General features: G+C 46.5%; 1 protein-coding gene across 1 annotated transcript in view; it reads left to right on the top strand.

Annotated features, from left to right (window-relative positions):
* Window positions 1-20,569, top strand: part of ANO2 (anoctamin 2) — a 337,925-nt gene that overhangs the window by 156,175 nt on the left and 161,181 nt on the right. The window contains exons 11-12 of the mRNA XM_055568880.1: window positions 4,681-4,815; window positions 13,493-13,653. Coding sequence (XP_055424855.1) covers window positions 4,681-4,815; window positions 13,493-13,653 — 296 coding nt within the window. The remainder of the gene's footprint in view (window positions 1-4,680; window positions 4,816-13,492; window positions 13,654-20,569) is intronic.

Below are 20,569 nucleotides of genomic sequence, written 5' to 3'. Positions count from 1 at the left end.
CCAGGGTTTACAAAATACATCATTAATGTGTCATATTTTTATTTCAAATAATATATACCACTTCACGTAGAGCATAAGAGCCTCACAGCAGCATACTTCAGTTTCCTCCCTCAATTTCCTCCTTCCTATATCTTGTGCTCCTACTACATACATTTCGCTTTAATGTCTATTGTGAACACCACAAAATGCTGTAACTGGTTTTGTTCTATGCCAATGTTTCTCAAACTTTTTTTCCCCATTGTTTCTTCCCTAAGGCACTTTGTAGACACTATTTTTTTTCCTGAATTTCCTCTTCACGGTTAAAATACTACAGATGTACTATACATCAGTTTATGCTCTTTGGCCTTCTGGAGGCCTTACAAATAATTGTAATAACTAAGATAGTTTTCGGCTTCCAAAGAACCAATTTTGTCCCCTTGGAGACAATTTTGCCCCCATTGAGAACGATACTTTAGACAGTGAATTACCTTTTACAAAGATAAAAAATAAGAAAAATGTCTTTATATTTACCATTATTTTTTAGTATTTCTGGCACTCTCACATGAAAGATCAGTATATCTAGATTTTTAACTAAAGAACTTCCTTTCACATTTCTGGTTGTGCAGATCTATTGGCAGTGAATTCCCTCAGCTTTTGCTTGCTGAAATAGTTTTTATTTTGTCTCACTTTTGAAAGCCACTTTCCTTCTGTATAGTATTCTGGATTGACTGTTTTTTTTTTTTTTTATTCCTTACTTTAACGTTGCCACTCTCTTATCTTATGGCTTGCATAGTTTCTGCCAAGAAATTTTCTATAAATCTCACCTTTGTTCCTTTGTACCTAATACCCTTCTTTCCTCATTCCTCCCACCCCTGCCCCTCCAGTATTCTTCCCTGGTGGCTCAGCAGTAAAGAATCTGCCTGCAGTGCAGGAGCCATAGGATACATGGGTTCAATCCCTGGGTCAGGAAGATCCCCTGGAGAAGGGCATGGTAACCCACTCCAGTATTCTTGCCTGGAGAATCTCCATGGACAGAGAAGCCTGGCGGGCTACAGTCCATAGGGTCGCAAGGAGTTGGACACGACTGAAGCAACTTAGCATGCACGCAGTACCACTCCAACTTAGAGGTTTCCTTTTTCCTATCTTTGCTTTTCAGAAGTTTGATTATGATGTGTCTAAGTGTGTGAGGTTTTAGTTTTACTTTTTGACCTGTTTGCTTGGGGTTCCTTGGAGTTCTTAGATCTGTTTTGTTAATTTTGATTAATTTTGGAAAATTATTGGGCTTCCCTGGTGGCTCAGACGGTAAAGCGTCTGCCTGCAATGTGGGAGACCTGGGTTCGATTCCTGGGTCAGGAAGATCCCCTGGAGAAGGAAATGGCTATCCACTCCAGCACTCTTGCCTGGAAAATCCCATGGACGGAGGAGCCTGATAGGCTACAGTCCATGGGGTCGCAAAGAGTCAGACATGACCTCATGGATTATTAATCATAATCCATGCAGATATTCCTTCTATCCTGTGTCTCTTACTCCTCTGGGACTTCAGTTACATATATGATACCTTCTTTGATACTGCCCGTAGCCCTTGATTGATAGATTCTATTTTCTTCTTTATTCTTTGTATCTTAGTTTGGATAGTATTCATTGACTTATGTGCAAGTTTATTGAGTCTTTCCTCAGCTACATTCAGTCACCTTCTAAGGCACTCTAATGAAGACCTTTTTCATATCTGATAAAGTATTTTTGCTCTAGTATTTCCATGTTACACTCTTGTGTTTCTGTCTCTCTGTGGAAATTCTGAATTTTCTCTTTTGTATTAGAGTCTTCCTTAGCGTATTATTATAATTATTTTAAAGTCCCTGTATGGGATATCCCTGGCGGTCCAGCGGTTAAGATTTCACCTTCCATTGCAGGGGGTGCGAGTTCAATCCCTGGTTGGGGACTTAAGATCCCATAGGCCTCATGGGCAAAAATCAAAACATACAACAGAAGCAATATTGTCACAAATTTAATAAAACTTTAAAAATGGTTCACATCAAAAAAAAAAAAAAGAAAAAGAGAAAGAGAAAATCCCTGTATATTTATGGTATCTAGATCAACTTTGGTTTTATTGATTTCCTCATTTCTTGACAGTACATTTTTCATGTTTCTCAAGCTTAAAAAAAAAACCAAACATTCATCTATTTTTATTTATTTGGCTGCTCCAGGTCTTAGTTGCAACATGTATGCTCTAGTTCCCTGACCAGGGGTCGAACCCAAGCCCTCTGCATTAGGGATGTGGGTTTTTAATGGCTGGACCACCAAGGAAGTCCCTCTCAAGATTTTTTTTTCTCAATTCTGGACACTGTGTTTTAAAGGACAGTAGAGACTGAAGTACGTGGTATTTATGCCCAGGAATGGGCTTATGCCTCTCTGTCAGGCCTTCAGTGGGGGAGTGGGGTCAGGCCAGTCGGAGGAGGAGGCGGCTTTGGATGTCATTGCTTCTGGAGCCACTCAGCACACCACAGACTTCAGATCCCTTCAGTGGTGGGATTCTGTGACTGCTTCCTGGGGGTTGTTGGCAGTGTTCCATCACCAAGCCGTGTCCAACTCTCTGCGACCCCATGAACTGCAGCACCCCCATGAACTCCTTCACTATCTCCCTGAGTTTGCTCCAACTCATGTCCATTGAGTCAGTGATGCTATCTAACCATCTTATCCTCTGTCGCCCACTTCTCCTCTTGCCCTCAATCTTTCTCAGCACAAGTCAGCTCTTTTCCAATGAGTTGGCTCTTCACATCAGGTGGCCAGAGTATTGGAGCTCCAACTTCAGCATCAGCCCTTCCAATGAAATATTTAGGGTTGATTTTCCTTAGGATTGACTGGTTGGATCTCCTTGCTGTCCAAGGGACTCTCAAAAGTCTTCTCCGGCATCCCAGTTTGAAAGCATCAGTTCTTCGGCGCTCAGCCTTCTTTATGGTCCAACTCGGACATCCGTTGTAGGCCGCTGGAAATTGGTCCTCACGGTTCCCTTTCAGCCCTTTGCCCCATGGGGTCTCTCTCTTGCCCCTCACCAGCATTAGACTGCTGGTTTTTGTTACCCTGTGCTTGAAGCTTTTGGTTTAAAAGAAAGATGGTTTAGGGAGATGGGTGGGCTTTCTTGCCTGTATGTATCTGAGGGGGCTCTCTCTGGCTCCTACATTGTCTACAGTCCTTCTCATGAGAAACCTGGTGGTCTTCCCATAGGATCTTGTGAAATGAGTACAACCTCCTCTTGTGTCTGGAGTGCCCAGTTATTCAATATGTCATGCTGACCTCTGCTCAGCTTCCAGCGTCTTAAAATTTTTTAGCTGTTTCTTCTTACTCACTTTATGGGACTGCCTTTCTGTCTCATGCTCAACAAAACTGTTGTGAGTCCATTTTTCCTTGAAGGAGCTTGCCATTTTAAAAAAGTGTGGCTCATCTGGTTATCTTGCAACCTCTACTTTCTGATGGGCTCCCGAAAAGTTTTGATTCACAGGTTATCTAGCTTTCTTTTATCGTTAGGATGAAACCTACATTTCCTGGCAGTTGTCTATATCCTGAGTGGAAGCAGTGCTCTGGTGGTCGATAAATAAGTTTTATTTGTTCTCTTTACTCTCTAGTCCTTAGATCAAAAGGTGAGCTGAGCTCCTATTTCCCTCCTGTGTTTTATGTCAGAGGCTGCTGAGGAATGAAATATACTTCCCCTCTGTGGATTGTGTTTTTCTCATCAAGCATCCATAATCAATACTCATCTAAGGGAAAACCCCCTTTCAGAGACTGAATGTGGTCATTTATTAACCGTGTGATCTGGGGAACAAAAAGATATGGAAGGTACCTTTTCTTTCAAAAAGAAACCACTTTTTATAAAAAGGAATTCATGAAAAAATAGAGTTAAAAAATGCAGAAAGATAAAAAAAATAAAGCAATAAAAAACCACCCATAGTCCCATCAGCCAAAGAAACCACGACCCATATTTTACCTAATTTCTTCCAGTTATTTTTCTATGACTGTATTTATATTGGTTTGTATACATCAGTGTGTGTGTGTGTGTGTGTGTGTGTGTGTGTGTGTCTGTGTGTGTTAGTTGCTCAGTCATATTTGACTCTTTGTGACCCCATGGACTGAACGCCACTAGGCTCCCCTGTCCCTGGAATTCTCCAGGCAAGAATACTGGAGTGGGTTGCCATGCCCTTCTCCAGAGGATCTTCCCAACCTAGGGATTGAACCAAGGTCTCCTGCATTGCAGGCAGATTCTTTACTGTCTGAACCACCAGGGAAGCCCGTACATCAGGGTGTATGCCCCCGAATTTGTGTGTTTTATCCAAATAAGCAGTTTCAAAAAGGTGTGTTTTTCTGTGGGTTGAGTGCTATGGTACTCATGAAATTCTGGTATGTTATTCATGTATGTCTGGTAAAGATGTCAAAATATATGACATATTCTCAGTTTGCTGTTAGGGCTGGATTCCTTTGTGCAACTTCTTTCCATGAACAGGTGTGCATATGCGATTCTAATGGAATGCGATTCATTTCAGAAAAGACCAATTGTTGATTCCTTGTGCTGAGGTCCACCCCCCCACCAGCTTCCCCAGATAACTTCCGTCCCTTTCCATTTGTGCCGACCCGTTGTCAGGTTTAAAGCAAACAGAAAGAAGGAAAGTCTATGATATTCTTAATGTATGTTTCATTTCCTTCTTTTTCCAGAAAGTATTTTGGAGAAAAGATCGGACTATATTTTGCCTGGCTGGGATTATATACATCCTTCCTCATCCCGTCATCTGTCATCGGGATCATCGTGTTTCTTTACGGATGTGCAACCATCGAAGAAGATATTCCCAGGTGAGCTGACTTTAAAGGCGAAGGCTCAGTTCCCACATGTCAGTTGTTCAGAGTGTCATCCCAGTTGCGAGGACATCGTACATTTCGCACGTATCCCTCCAGAGCCCACCCTGTGTCCTCCTTCCCACTTCCCTTCCTTCTCTCCTGAGAGAGTGGGGAGCATCAGATTCTGAGAAGGGCTCAGAGCCACACTGAGTGTGGCTGCTTCCTTTCCTGGTCAAACTCTTCTCCGGGACCAGGGTCTGATTGGGCAGGTGGAAGATAACTGGTGAGAAAAGAAGCCATGCCTGGGAAAAGCTTTTTTCCCCTCACTTTTATGGCATTTTTCTCTCATTTCCCACGCATACCAAGGCAGCAAGTGTTGAATGGTGTTGGGTAAAGATGGCATCTATGTGGCCAGATACTGCTGGAATAAAATGCTACGAGTGGAGAACACCTCAGCCCTAGCTCTGGGAGTCAGAGATTGCAGGAGGTGACAGGGGGCTCTTGGAGATCCAAGAGATGGAACAAAGGCTGGTCCTGATGAGGAAGAGAGATCCTACAAAAAAATAGACACTCAACAGAAGAACATCCTTTAAGGTGGACTGTTTTACATATTAGCCTTGAAATGGGGTACCTTGCTCCCTGATTTTCCATTTCTTCCGCTGTGAAATGGCAATACTAACACCTGCCTCATGGTGGTATCCTGAGGATTAAAGGAGACAGTGTCTGGCACCCAGCAAAGTATTCATAAACAATTCTTGAATGAACCAACATAAGCAGAAATAGAGTACAGGGGACAGAAGAGACACTTAGCCAATGTTTAGAATTTAAAGCTCTTGGCACCTCCAGAACTGTCCTGGCAAACTGAAGCATCATTTGTGTGTTTTAATACTCTTGCAGTTGCAAGTGATAGAAATGCATGGGAACTAGCATAAGCAAAAAAGGGAATTTATCCTCAAGGTTTGGTGGGGAGGCCTCGGTGGAGCCAGTGGCTGGCATGTGGCTCACCCAAAGACCGTGGAAATAGGGATTCCTTCTATTTACTGGCTGTCTCTGATTCTTTCAAGTATTTCTTGTTTCACTACAGAGTTTCTCCATAGGATGTGAATGTTGCTGCTAGTAGCTCACGGGGTGTCACATTTTAAGAGCTTTATATGTGATTGATCCTAAGTGAAAAAGTCCTGTTGACTCTTTTTGGCCTAAGTGAAGGCTGTCAACCAGCCGATCATGTCTGGGCTTGGGGGGGCAGGCTGACATCGTGCCACGGGGATTCTCCTTAAATAGCCCGGGGGATGGGGGCACTGGGCAGCCTGGAGGTGTCCACTGCAGTGAGGGGTGGTGATGGGGAAGTCAGGACCTCCTGAAGAAACAGGGAGAGCTGGGCTGTTTGAAGATAGCATGATAAGTGGTAAGAACCAGGTGGCTCTGGCCTCTGTGTCACTCTGTAGAAAAGCTCTTGCGAATTAGCAAAACTGGCGACGACACGTTTGTAGTCAGAATAAAGCTAAATACCTTAGTATAAGCACAAGGATTTGAATATTTTTGTGTATAGAACCCTGTCATCATCCATCCAGGATTCTTGACTGGAATTCTGGGACCTTTGAGCTATGTTTTCAGGGCTCTGCCGTCCACAGCATAAAGGAAGAAGGTGTGTGTGTGTGTGTACGCACGTGCTCAGTCATATCTGACTCTTTGCAACCCCATGGACTGTAGCCCACCAGACTCCTCTGTCCATGGAATTCTCCAGGCAAGAATACTGGAGTGGGTTGCCATTTCCTACTCCAGGGAATCTTTCCGACCTGGGGATGAAACCCATATCTCCTGCGCTGGCAGGCAGATTCTTTACCACCGAGCCACTTGGGAAGTCCAAAGGAAGAAGGAACACACACTGCATTCCTAGTGTGAGTTGTACCAGTGCCGGACGGTTTTTATGTGCTGTGTCTTCGATACTGAAGCGATCGATGTTGTCAGCAATAGGTGTTCTTATTCTCACCTCAGAGAAATGGAGACATGGTCTCCATGGAGAGGCAGCGTCACCTAACTTGTCCAACTTCAGCACGTAATGGTTGACAGGGTTGGGATTTTTTTAAAATTAGCCCCTGGTTCTAACCCAGATCAGTGAAATCACATTGATGTTTTATTCATTTATTTTTTACCCATGCCCCTCGGCATGTGGAATCTTAGTTCCTTGACCAGGGATCGAACCCACAGCCCCTGTAGTGGAAGCGTGGAGTCTCAACCACTGAACTGCCAGGGAAGTCCACCATGGATGAGACTTGACCTCTGTTGCTTCCTGGCTTTCCAGATGACTCATTGGTAAAGAACCCACCTGCCGATGCAGGAGACTCAGGAAATGCAATTTCAATCTCTGGATTGGGAAGATCCCCTGGAGTAGGAAATGGTTACAACACTCCAGTATTCTTGCCTGAGAAATCCCATGGACAGAGGAGCCTGGTGGGCTACAGTCCACGGGGATGAAAAGAGTCAGACGTGATTAAGCAACTGAGCGCACAGGCACACGCCTTCTGCACCAAGCCTTTGCTTTCCCCAGCAATCTGTGGCATCTTCCCCAGGGCTCTGACCCTCCTTGGCAGCCCAGGAGCTCTAGCTGGCCCCTCCTGGTGCCTTCTCAGAGAACACAGCTCCGTTGCCCCATTATGATGGCTGGGGATCGGGGTCTCAGGTTGATCCAAACTGGAGGACTCATCCCATGCCCTGAGGACCAACAGCTCGGTGGGCAGAGAGTCCACGTGCTGGTTGATATCAGGACTTGAGACTCGTGCCCTGGTTCCCCACATGGGAACCCGTGTGACAGTGGCCAGGGCACCTGGAAGGGACCATGGTCTACACACGCTACAAGGACGTGTGCCTACATGCATGGTGGGGCTCTCATATGTGTGCTTGTACAATGAGATCATCATCATTGCAGATACATCACAATGCCTGTCAGGTGTGTGATGTTTTATAAACTATGGATAGCAGTCCATTAGTGGATTATACAGGGGGACTGGATTTGATCCCTGGTTTGGGAACTAGATCCTACATGTTGCAAGTAAGAGTTCACATACGGCAACTAAAAGATCCTGCGTGCCACAACTATGACCCGGTGTAGCCAAGCAAATAAATAAGTATTTCTGAAAATGCAGTAGAATAAGACTAAAGGAAATCAACCCTGAAGATTCATCAGAAGGACTGATGCTGAAGCTGAAGCTCCAGTACTTTGGCCACCTGATGTGAAGAGCTGACTCACTGGGAAAGACCCTGATGCTGGGAAAGATTGAAGGCAGAAGGAGAAGGCGGTGGTGACAGAGGACGAGATGGTTGGATGGCATCACTGACTCAATGGACATGACTTTGAGCAACCTCCAGGAGTTAGTGAGGGACAGGGAAGCCTGGCGTGATACAGTCCGTGGAGTCACAAAGAGTCGGCGGATATGACTGAGTGAGTGAACAACGGAGAATAAGATAATATAGAGTAGAATGAAATATAATTTTAGTCTTCATCACAAGAAGGAAGTATCAGAATTGTTTCATGACATTTAATTTAGTGATATAAGTGTGTTTATGGATAGAGTATATGTCTATATTTGCATAGTGGAGTCTTTTGAACTTTTTCAACTTTCCAAAATGAAAATGTGTAAAATTGGCTGCTGTAAAATTTGAAATTTTGATTCTCAGTTTTTCAGACTCAGAATAAGGTGTGGCCAATCAGGAAGGTGTAAAAAGAAAAAGTCAAGCATATTATGAAGTAGTTTTTGAGAGCTGCTCCTCAGTCATAATTGTATATCTATCAAAAGTCCAAGCTCTATGCCTGATGAACACTCACAAACAATCCATACCACTCCTTGTCAATAAAAGCACAGCCTCTAAATCCCAATACAGAATCCAGACAAATTCACACCCTTCGAGGGTTTGTGTCTATCAGCCGCTCCTTGTTGTCTGGCTGTTGTTTAGGTGCCAAGTCACGTCCGACTCTTCGCGGACCCATGAACTGCAGGACGCCAGGCTTCCCCGTCCTCCCAGCCACTCCTAAGCGATTATAAACTTTCACCCTTCCTGGGATTATTTTAAAGGTCTCCACTTTGGGCATTAGGCCTGGAATTTAGTATCTGTGTATCACTTTTAAAAAAATGTTTTATTCTGAGAACCGTATAGACTCACTGGAAACAGTAAGGAGAGTGCAGAGGGGTCCAATGTGCCCTTCATCCAGTTTCCCCCAATGATTATGTCTTAAAAGCCACAGTCCAGCATCAAAACCAGGAAAGTTACATTGTGTGGAACTTTAAATAGTACCTTTTATTGCCAATAACTTTGATATGTGAGTCACATGCTTCATTTAATAGTATTTCCATATGTGCGAGATATGTCTATAGAACCTTCGTCTGCTTAGCAAGGGGTTGGTTTCATTTGTTCTCCATTTGCTTACATGCATAGGAAAGACTGGAGCATTTTTTTTTAAAGGTGATTAATCTAAGCCATATTTTTTAAAAAACTGGTTACTTTAGAGCTGAGATCTTAATAGCAGATGTTCTGTCTGAATTTCTTGAATAATTGCCTCCCTTTGTGGCTAGCAGAGCCCTGTATGTCACTTGACTTGTGAGCAGTGGGTCACTCATTGAGAACACCACCCACTCCGGGGTCTTGGTTCACCTGATGGTCAAGCCATTCATCAACCTTCTTCTGTGTCCGAGAGAACATGATAGGTTGAAGAAACACGTCATTGGATTTATAGCCACTGTGGCTTCTAACTAAGAATCTGTGGATGATGCAGCTAGTAAATGACCCAGCCCTGACTTCAGTTCTCGGGGCATCTCCCCCTTTTTCAGCTTGTCTTAGAGACTGCAAAGTCCTTTAATGTCATCCTAAGGCAGAATTTCTCCAGAATCCTCTTTCAATTGCTTGCATCAAAAAACTCCAAAGATGCAACAAAAATCTCCAACCCAATGCATACAGAGCATTCTGACTTCAAACCTAAATGATGTGGGATTATCCATGCTACCATGGTTGCCATTTTGTACAAATGATTGTGAGTTGACTGTATTCTAATTTTAAAACCATTTATGTACATAGCATTCACATTTCAAAGTACTCTGTACTAAGGTGGTGCTAATATTTTTTTTTCCCCTGACCTTTTAGCATGGACTAGTTTTGATTGAGATTAGATTTTCTAGGATTATCCGTCTCCCTGTATATATGTAAAAAGTCTCCATGACAAAGCAGTGGCAGATTTTATTTTCTTGGGCTCCAAAATCACTGTGAATAGTAACTGTAGTCATGAAAGTAAAAGACACGCTCCTTGGAAGAAAAACCGTGACTAACCTAGACAGTGTATTAAAAAACAAAGATATCACTTTGCCGATAAAGGTCTGTAAAGTAGCAGCTATGGTTTTTCGTGAGGGCTTCCCTCATAGCTCAGTCCATAAAGAATCTGCCTGCAATGCAGGAGACTCGGGTTCAATTCTTGGGTCAGGAAGATCCCCTGGAGAAAGAAATGGCAATTCTCTACATTATTCCTGCCTGGAGAATCCCATGGACAGAGGAGCCTAGCAGGCTACAGTCCACAGGGCCACAAGAGTTAGACATGATTTAGGGACAAAACCGCCACTGTCCTGGTTTTTCTGGTAGTCGTATATGGATGTGAGTTGGACCATAAAGGCGGCTGAGCACCCAAGAATTGATGTTTTTGGACTGTGGTGATAGAGAAGACTCTTGAGAGTCCCTTGGACAGCAAGATCAAACCAGTCAATCCTAAAGGAAATCAACCCTGAATATTTATTGGAAGGACTGATGCTGAAGCTGAAGCTCCACTACTTTGACCACCTAATTCGAAGAGCCAACTCATTGGAAAAGACCTTGATGCTGGGAAAGAGTGAATGCAGGGGGAGAAGGGGGCAGCAGAGGGTGAGATGGTTGATTGGTGATGAATCTGAACAAATTCTGGAAGGTAGTGAAGTATAGGGAAGCCTGGCATGCTGCAGTCCATGGAGTTACAAAGAGTTGGACTCGACTTTATGACTGAACAGACACGGCTTAGAAGCAAAGCTGTTTGCTGGACTTTGTGCAAACTGACAAGTTTTCTGTGTGAATCTGTTTTCTAATCTGTATTCTCCTCCTAAAAGCACCAGCTCCTCTACCAGGCAGCCATCACATGTCTGGCCCAGAAGACTTCAGTCCTGCTCTCCAGTTACCAATAAACACATGCCCAGGTGAAGTCAGTGTGGCTGAACTTACTATTAAGAAATTACTATTTAATATTGTCGATGTGAGTGAGTCACCGATCTTGACACTTGCCAGTGGAGTGCTCAGCATCAAGTCTGTGGAGGAGCTGGGATTTATCCTGAGACGAGTTTCCATTCTCTCACACAAAAGGACTTTCCCTGCCGAGGCTCATTAAAAACAAGCCTGAGAGCTGGGACTTGACAGACAACGACAGCCCTCGCTGAAACCCTTTGACTGCTTAGCGATGGGAGCTAAACACAGGCATCCAGCCGGCTTCTGGGTTTTATCTAAGCCCTTGGCTCAGGCACCCGGGTACCAGCTCCCTCAGCCGGCTGTACTGTGCTCGGTAGCGCCCTCTGCTGCCTCTTTGCGGAGAAAACCCAGCTGTGGTTTCAGCCTGTGATCCCTGCCTCCCCATCATGGGGTCTCCTCCAGCTGCTCTGTGAGAACAGCCAGTGCTTCCTTTTCGTGAAATCTCTAGTTCTCCACCCTTTTCCCCAAAGTGATGAGCTTAGCCATCTACTCATCCCCGAGGGCAAATATCACACACCGGAGTGATGAGTTCATTCATTTTCCTACCAGACTGCAGTGTGGAGGGTTATTGGGGAAACCAGTTGGGGCTGAGAAATTCTCGGTTCTTATTTGCAAGCACCGGATGAGCCTGAAGTTATTGGGTCCAGCTGATCCACCTAACAAGTGAATGGAATTTCAAATATATGCATAAGTCCGGTAAAGAGAAATATACTGAAAATAGGTGAGAATAGAGGTGATGTTTATTTGAATCATGCTTTGTTCTCTTGGATCCTTGGAATCTAGACTTTGGGAGAATTTACCTTATTCTTCCCTGGTGGCTTCCCTGGACTTCCCTGGTGGCTCAGAAGGTAAAGAATCTGCTTGCAACTCAGGAGACCTGGATTCGATCCCTAGGTTGGGAAGGGAATGGCAGTCTACTCCAGTATTCTTGCCTGGAGACTTCTATGGAGAATCCTTGCCCAGGTTTCATTCCAGAGGAACCTGGAGGGCTGCAGTCCATGAAATCACAAAGAGTTGGACACAACTGAGCAACTAATACGCACCTTATTCTTCCAGCGTCTCGCATCCCATTTTGGGGTTAGGATAATTCTTATTAAGTTGAGGTTACTAATCTGTCTTCTCCAAACAGTCACATGGCTGATTCACTTAGAAGTCAGGCTTCCTCCCTCCTGACTCCATTCGTCTTTGCATGACTTCTTCCAGAAGAAAGACCTTGTGCTGGTCCAATGGTATACTCATGTTGATTCCTCCATGTGACCATCCTAATACACTAATGAGGTAGCTTGAGCTTGAATGAGGACGATAGACTCTGACCTCTGATGAGTGACTTATTCACAAACCATCAGCCCCATAGACTCAGCACTTTTGGATGGGACTTTATACAGCACTGGGTTTCCCTGGTGGCTCAGCTGGTAAAAAATCCAACTACAATGTGGGATACCTGGGTTCAATTTCTGGATTGGGAAGATTCCCTGGAGAAGGGAACAGCTACCCACTCTGGTATTCTTGTCTGGAGAACCCCATGGACAGAGGAGCCCGGCAGGCTACAGTCCATGGGGTCGCAAAGAGCGGGACATGACTGAGCAATTAACACTTTCACTGTTTTATACGGCACCATCCCATGCACAGCATAATTGATATGTGGTCACTCACTTTCTGTTGGTTCACGTCTAGTGATGGCTTCCATACCTCCGAAGGTAGCCCATCTATTTTTTTTTTTTCCACTGGAGTGTAATTGCTTTACAATGTTGTGTTAGCTTCTTCTGTACAACAGTGTGGATCAGCTATATGTAGACATATATCTCCTCCCTCTTGAGCTTCTCCCTTCCACCCCCCGCTCCCATCCCACCCCTGTAGGTCATCACAGAGCGCTGAGCTGAGCTCCCTGTGCTGTGCAGCAGCTTCCCACTGGGTCTCTGCTTCATACACGGTAGGGTCTATATGTCAGTGCTGCTCTGTCAATTCGTCCCACCCTCCCCTTCCCCTCCTGGGTCCATAAGTCCATTCTCTAAGTCTGTGTCTCCATTCTTTCCCCGCAAATAGGTTCATCTGTACCATTTTTCTAGATTCTATATCTATGCATTAATATATGGCATTTGTTGTTTTCTTTCTGACTTACTTCGCTGTTTGATGGACTCTAGGTCCAGCCACATCACTACAAATGACCCAATTTTATTCCTTTTCATGGCCGAGTAATGTTCCATTGTACATATGTACCCCATCTTCTTTATCTGTTCATCTGCTCACCCAGTTTTAAAGACAAGATACTAAAAACAGTCCTCCCAAGGGGAAGAATCCAAGCCCAGCTCTGATCTCATATGCCTTGTTGACGGAGTTACTGAAGCAGCCAGGGAGTTCCAAGTGGGAGGTGTTTTGGGGGCGATGGACTTGGGGAGGGTCCTGCTTGGAACCCCCATGGCCCCACAGCCTCTGTCTTCTGCAGCAAGGAGATGTGTGACCAGCAGAACGCCTTCACCATGTGTCCCCTGTGCGACACGTCCTGTGACTACTGGAACCTCAGCTCGGCCTGTGGGACAGCGCGGGCCAGCCACCTGTTTGACAACCCTGCCACCGTCTTCTTCTCCATCTTCATGGCTCTGTGGGGTAAGTCACCACCATGAGGCTGGCTTCCGTGCAGGGCACCTTCAGATGGGCGCAGGGACCAAAGCCAATATTCTTTGGTTTGCTTCCTTAGTGTTTAATCCTTATATCTTTAGTAAAACTTTTATTTACTTATTTGGTTGCTCCGGGTCTTCATGGCTGCGCGGGCTTTTCTTTCGCTGTGGTGGGTGGGGGCTACTCTCCTGGTGTGGAGCACAAGCTCTCAGGCTCATGGGCTTGTACCTGCTGGGCTCTGGAGCACAGGCTCAGTGGCTGTGTATGGACCTAGTTGCTCTGCGGCATGTGGGATCTTCTCAGACCCGGGAATGAACCCGTGTCCCCTGCATTGGCAGGCAGATTTTATTACTGAGCCACTACAGAAGCCCCTAGTCCTTATATTTTAAGAAGCATTTTAGGGACAATAGATTTCTCTCCTTTACTCATACATGGGACTAGAACTAAGAATATCCTCCGAGGCTTTATTTTACACACACACACATGCATATATATATATAAGAGATGGAGTAATCTTACATTAATCTCATATAGGATTTATTTGGAAATTGAACCCATGCATGATTTGAAATGGAAAATCCTGTGGACAGTGGAGCCTGGTAGGCTGCAGTCCATGGGGTCGCTAAGAGCCGGACACAACTGAACGACTTCCCTTTCACTTTTCACTTTCACGCATTGGAGAAGGAAATGGCAACCCACTCCAGTACTCTTGCCTGGAGAATCCCAGGGACGGGGGACCCTGGTGGGCTTCCATCTATGGGGTCGCACAGAGTCGGACATGACTGAAGCGACTTAGCAGCAATATACTCATAGGCACCTCCAGGTACATCTCCTAAGGTGTGCAAGTCCCAGATGTCATTTGGTGTCACACTTGGAGTCAGGGGGTGACTGCCATGATCACAGGGTTAGCTGGGGGCAAAGGCGGGCCTAGACTCGTCTCCTATCTCTGTATTCAGTTGCAATTTCCAGGACACCGCAAGTGTAGACTGCAGAGATTTCACTTAATGCCAGAGAGATGTTTTCCATCTTCCCACCAAAGGGATTTGTGAAGGAAGGAACAAATAGTTCCTTCGATTTCCTCCTCCTCCCTTCCCTGCCCCCCTCGCCCCCCACCCCCCGCCCAGAGTCTTGGGGTAATAAACTTTCTCTGGGCCACAGCCATCTGATCATAAACACAGACATACACATGCACCCTTCTGTTCTTAAAAACTGGAATATCCACCCCTGTGGTCACTGAGCATTTCCAAGAAGACATACCCACGGGTATCACGGAAGGGAGCAGGGGCCCCTGTGTTAGCCTGTTGGGAGTAGCCATCTGCCGTCGTCTCATCCTTACAGAGTGGGCCCTCATCTTTCGGGTCACAGACCAGCCCCTGAAGCGGTTAGGTTTACTGCTGACTCCAGGGGGCTTGGAGGACCTGCCAGGATGGGGCGGTGAGTCGCACATCCTGGGACTGTGTGCAGGAGAGGGAGGTCTCTTCTAGAACTGCTATTAGACTCAGACCTGGCGACCTCCGCCTCTCTACATGGGTGGAGATGGAACCGGGCTGGAAAGATTCCCATGTGACCCGGCCACCAGGGAAGGTATCCAGGGGAGCCTCTGTTCTCCCAGGAAGAAAGGCCACTGCCCAGGACCACGTGGCAGTGTCAGCCTACAAAACAGCGGCAGGGAGTCAGAGGACACGGCACCCATGGCCGTGTAGCTCTGGAATTGTTCACAGGAAGGGTCAGGGGGACAGAGGGAAGTTGTAGCTTGTGGCCTGAACAGTCTCAGGTGGCTCTGTGCCTCTTGTCCATAAACAGCATCTTGGTTTTTTTCTTTTTTGGGGGGTTTCCTTTTTTTTTTTCAATTTTCTTTATTTTTTAATTGATGGAAAATTGCTTTACAATTTTGTGTTGGTTTCTGCTGTACAGCAATGCAAATCACTCATAATTTTATATATGTGTATCCCTTCCCTCCCAAGACTCCTTCCACCCCCAGCCCGATCCCGGCCCTCTGGGTCATTAGGGAGCCCCGAGCTGAGCCCCCTGCTGCACAGCAGCTCCCCTCTCACTGTCTGGTTCACACACGGTAGTGTGCATGTGTCAGTTCACTCTCCCAGCCTGTCCCACCCTCACCTCCCCCACTGTGTCTGCAAGTCCATGCTCTTCTAGGTTCATCTGTACCATTTTTCTGGATTCCATGCGTATGCGTTAATATATAATACTTGTTTTTCTCTTTCTGAACTTACTTTACTCTGCATAGAAGGCTCTAGGTTTATCCACCCCACGACAGCTGACTCAAATGTGTTCCTTTTTATGGCCGAGTAATATTCCATTGCATAAATGTACCACAACTTCTTTATCTATTTATCTGTCCATGAACATCTGGGTTGCTTCCATGTCCTGGCTTTTGTATACAGTGCTGCAATGAACAGTGGGGCACATGTGTCTTTTAGAATTGTGGTTTTCTCAGAGTACGTGCCCAGTAGTGGGATTGCTGGGTCATATGGTAGATTTACTCTTATGTGCCATGCTGTGCTTAGTCACTCGGTTGTGTCTGACTCTTTGCAACCCTGTGGACTGTAGCCTGCCAGGCTTCTCTGTCCATTGGGATTTTCCAAGCAAGAATATTGGAGTGGGTAGCCTATCCCTTCTCCAGGGGAACTTCCTGACCCAGGAATCGAGCTGCGGTCTCCTGCACTGCAGGCAGATTCTTTACCAGCTGAGCTACCAGGAAAGTCCCAGATTTATTCCTAGTATTAATAAAAAATACTAGGAATTTTTATTCCTATGATGCAAAGAGCTAACTCATTAGAAAAGACCCTGATCCTGGGAAAGACTGAAGGCAGGAAGAGAAGGGGATGACAGAGGATAAGATGGATGAATGGCATCACTGACTCAATGGACTTGAGTTTGAGCAAGCTCTGGGAGATGGTGAAGGCCAGGGAAGCCTGCTGTGCTGCAGTCCATGGAGTGGCCGAGTTGGACATGGCTGAGTTACTGAATAACAAATTAATAAAAAGCGGCCTCTTGGAATCACCTCAAATATGCTGGAACTGACTGGAGCCTGAAATGCCCTTTCACCTTTGGCTACGCTGCAGCCCTAATTCCCATGAGTCTGTCTTACAGATATGACCGCGACTGAGTAGCTAAAGCTTAATCGCTCTGGTCTGCTAACCCTTAAGGCCTTTCCTGGGATGTGTGATTCCCTGTCACAGGGAGACTTGGTTTTCAGCTGTACCTTCCCACTTCCTGTTTTCTTTTTTTTCCCCCTCAGGGGGATGTTTTTATTTGTAAACAAATAAAACCACCAAGAAATAAAAAAAGAGAATTCTCTGTAAAGAAAATGAGATTGTGGGCAGAGCTGGAAAAAAAAAAAGATTCAGGGGTCCAAGCTGTGCTTTGTGACTATTAGAGATGGAGAATCTCTGGCCTTGCAGATCTGGGCTTCCTGCATCCTCTCAGAAGTGGAGGCTGGGAACGTCCTTGGTGGTCCAGGGGTTAAGAATCTGCCTTGCAGTACAGGAGATGCTGGTTCGATTCCTGGTTGGGGAACTAAGATTCCATAGACTCGGGGCAGCTAAGCCTGCATACTGCAGCTAGAGAACCTGTATGTTGCAATGAAGACCCAACACAGCCAAAATAAAGAAAAATAAAATAATAATAATAAAAAAAAGGAAGCAGAGGCAAGGAGGACATTGTCTGAATCACCCACCTCTCAATGACCTCCCCACCGACCCACCCAGGCTGCTCTGTCACCAAACTCTCAAACAAGGCAGTCTCTGAATTCCTTTCTATGCTGCAAATAAGGAGAATGTTTTTGAACCAGATCTTAGGACCCAAGCTTTCTGCGTGGTCCTAAAACGGGGGCAGGGCTGTCCCTTCCCACTTTTAATCCCCAACAGCTGTCCCTTTCCTCTTGTCGGTGGATGAACAGATACCTCCATCCCTCCTGAGTTCTGCAACGATGCCCCTGTGCCCCCCACCCACCCCCGGGTCTCCTCTCTCTTCCCCTCGCGTGGTAGCAGCAGTGCAGGGAAAACAAATGGAGTGGGGTTGTGTCAGCGCTTCTGGGCTTAGGGTTTGGTTTTGTTATTTTAACAGCTTTGCTGTGTTTTATGTGATTGTGTATTTGGTTACAGCAGCCAAGAGCCTGAGGGCATGACTGCCTACAAATTACAATTAAAAATAATAGTTATGCCTCTCATTACATGATTATTATGATCAGTGGTGCTGTGCTGGGTGGGCCTGGGCCAGGGCCCAAGGCTGCCGGGAAGGAGGCTGGGAGAAGTGGTTATCTGCAGAGAGAGAGGGTGGGGCAGGAGTCGGGGGTCACTAGCTGGGGTTGGGGGTGGGGTGTACAGATGGCAGGAGTCGGGGGTCACTGAGCTGGGGTTGGGGGTGGGGTGTACAGAGGGCAGGAGTGGGAGGTCGCTGAACTGGAGTCGGGAGGTCGAGTGTGCAGAGGGCAGGAGTCAGCCAGACCCACGGCCGGTGGAGGCATCAGGCCCAGCCCCTCTGGGGTTCTGCCTTCAAACTCCAGGGAACTTTGGAAAGACAGTGAAGCCATATTTAAAGTAGGGAAGGGAGAGGTGAAGGGAGGAGGTTAAGGACAGCAACTTCAGGGTCAGGCAGTCCTAAACGTGGGTCTCAGTCCCACGCTGTACCCATCACCGTGAGCCTTGCCCGGTGTCATTGAAGTCAGTCCTCTCGGCTGAGGTGCTGAGTAACCTGGATGGAGGCTGGTCCTCAACCTTGGAGCACCCCGTCCTCATCTCTTAAGTCGGTGAAATCATGCCTACCTGTCGTGTTCCCACAGGTGTGAACTGGATGTATGTGCAGGGCAGCTGGTGTGGTACCTGTCATGTGATATCCCCTGGGAGCTGCTCTCCATCGTCATGAGGGTCCTTCGTATCCCTCTGCGTCCTCCTCAGTGACTTTTTAAATTTTGTATTGGGGTATAGACGATTAACAATGTTGTGGTAGTTTCAGGTGAACAGTGGAGAGACTCAGCCATACTTATACATGGATCCATTCTCCCCCAAACTCCCCTCCCCTCCAGGCTGCCATACGACCTTAGACAGAGTTCCCTGTGTCGTGCAGCAGGTCTTTGTTGGTTACCAATTTAAAGTACAGCAGTGTGTATATGTCCATCTCAAACTCCCTAAATATTCTTTTCCCTCATTCTTGCCCCTGGCAACCATGTTCGTTCTCTAAGTCTCAGGGACTCTATCACCCTGTCGTCTGCTCCTGTTCTGACTTCTCTCTTACATGGAGACCACAGTTGGTGTGCAGAGCCCTCCTCGGGCATTGGGAGCAGCACAGGGAAAGGAGAGGCATTCCTCCAGTTAGGAGAACATCCCCAAGCCATGGCTGGGGTCCAGAGGTCGGGGTGCACACACACAAAAGGAAAAGGTCTCAGATCCCAGGAACCAAAGATACAGATTTTTTTCCCCCCACACTGTGAGGCATGTGGGATCTTAATTCCCTGACCAGGGAACCTGTGACCCCTGCACTGGAAGTGCAGAGTCTTAACCTCTGGACCACCAGCGATGTACAGATCCATGCACCGCAGTGTAGCACCAAGTGAAACATGTAACTTCAAGGAACCACATGCTTGGTCAGGCTCTCAGTGTTTGCTGGGCTCAGCCCTGTGCAGTGCCCCAGGTGAACAGAGACACGTACCAGTTGAAGAAGAGTTTGCAGTCCTATTTCTATGCTGCAGACCTGAGTTGCAATCGATGGTCTGGCATGGCAGGCAAGGCAGGGCACCCAGGCTGTTACTGGGGGTGATGTAGTGGGGTAAGGGTGTCCTCAGGGGCTGTCACATCCCTTCCACTTCCAGCACACCAGACCTAAGGGCTGTAGGAGTGCAGAGGAGTGGGCGCCTGGGAGTCTTACCTTATGGTGCTTGAGCTGGTCAAAAAACGGTGAAGACAGCACTGGAGTGTGGCATGGGACAGGGACAGTTTGTACAAGCTGGGGATGAAGAGGGCAATGAGGTGATGCCTGAGAGTGCAGATGAGAGGTGTGTGCTGACAGACGGTGGGAATGGATGGGGACAGACGGGATGGGCCAGATTCACACATTCTCTGTATCCAGAGGGAAGAATCTTGACAATAGGGACCTGCTGCAAGTTTGAGGCATTGTTGGCCTCCTTCTCCCTGCCGCTCAGCACTGCCCGAATGCCATTACTCTTCAAGGCTCAGCTCAGATACTCCGGCAGCGGACACCCCCTCTTCTGCATGCCCACAGCCCTTTATCTGTGCTGTGTGTAAGTCCCTGATCACTTTATGCTTTGTACAGTCGTTATTTAAAATCTCTCCTGATAGACTTAATCACTTGAGAGCAAAATCCACATCAGATTCACCTAAGCTCCTCACGATGTCTTGAGCAGTGTTTCGTATATCGCAGGTACCTTAGGTCAGGTTTTTCAAGTTAGGAAATCCGTTCAAGCTTGCTCAAATAACAAGGGACTATAAGAAAGTAAGAAGCAAGCTTGTGGATGCAGGAGATGAAGTACAGCCAGGCGCCTAGGGAACTGGAGCAGGAGGAACTAGAAGGAACCTTTCTCCTTTCTTCACACGCTACGTGGTTTGTCCCATTTCTCTTTGTGTCTCTTAGTTTCAGTTTTCAAAAGAGAGAATCTGATTGGCCCCATCAGCAGGATCAGGTGTCCAATCCTGATCTAAAGAAGCCATGGCTTCAGGGCTGAGGGAATTGGTTCTTTCTGGAGCATGTTGGGCTGCCCTTCAAGGGCTGTGGTGGTTGGAGCAGGCAAGCTGACCGGTGTGTCTGGATGATAGGCATTCAACAGATATTTGCTTGGAGAATGAATGAATGTCACTTCCGGGAGCTGCATCTCCCCGCTGCCTGCGGGATGGAGTGGAAGTCTGAGACCCTGGACTCAGGTAGAATTATT

This window comes from Bubalus kerabau, chromosome 1 (assembly GCF_029407905.1).
Source record: "Bubalus kerabau isolate K-KA32 ecotype Philippines breed swamp buffalo chromosome 1, PCC_UOA_SB_1v2, whole genome shotgun sequence".
Lineage (NCBI taxonomy): Eukaryota > Metazoa > Chordata > Mammalia > Artiodactyla > Bovidae > Bubalus > Bubalus kerabau.
The sequence above is the reverse complement of the archived record's forward strand: the minus strand, read 5'-3'. Positions and strand labels throughout refer to the sequence as shown.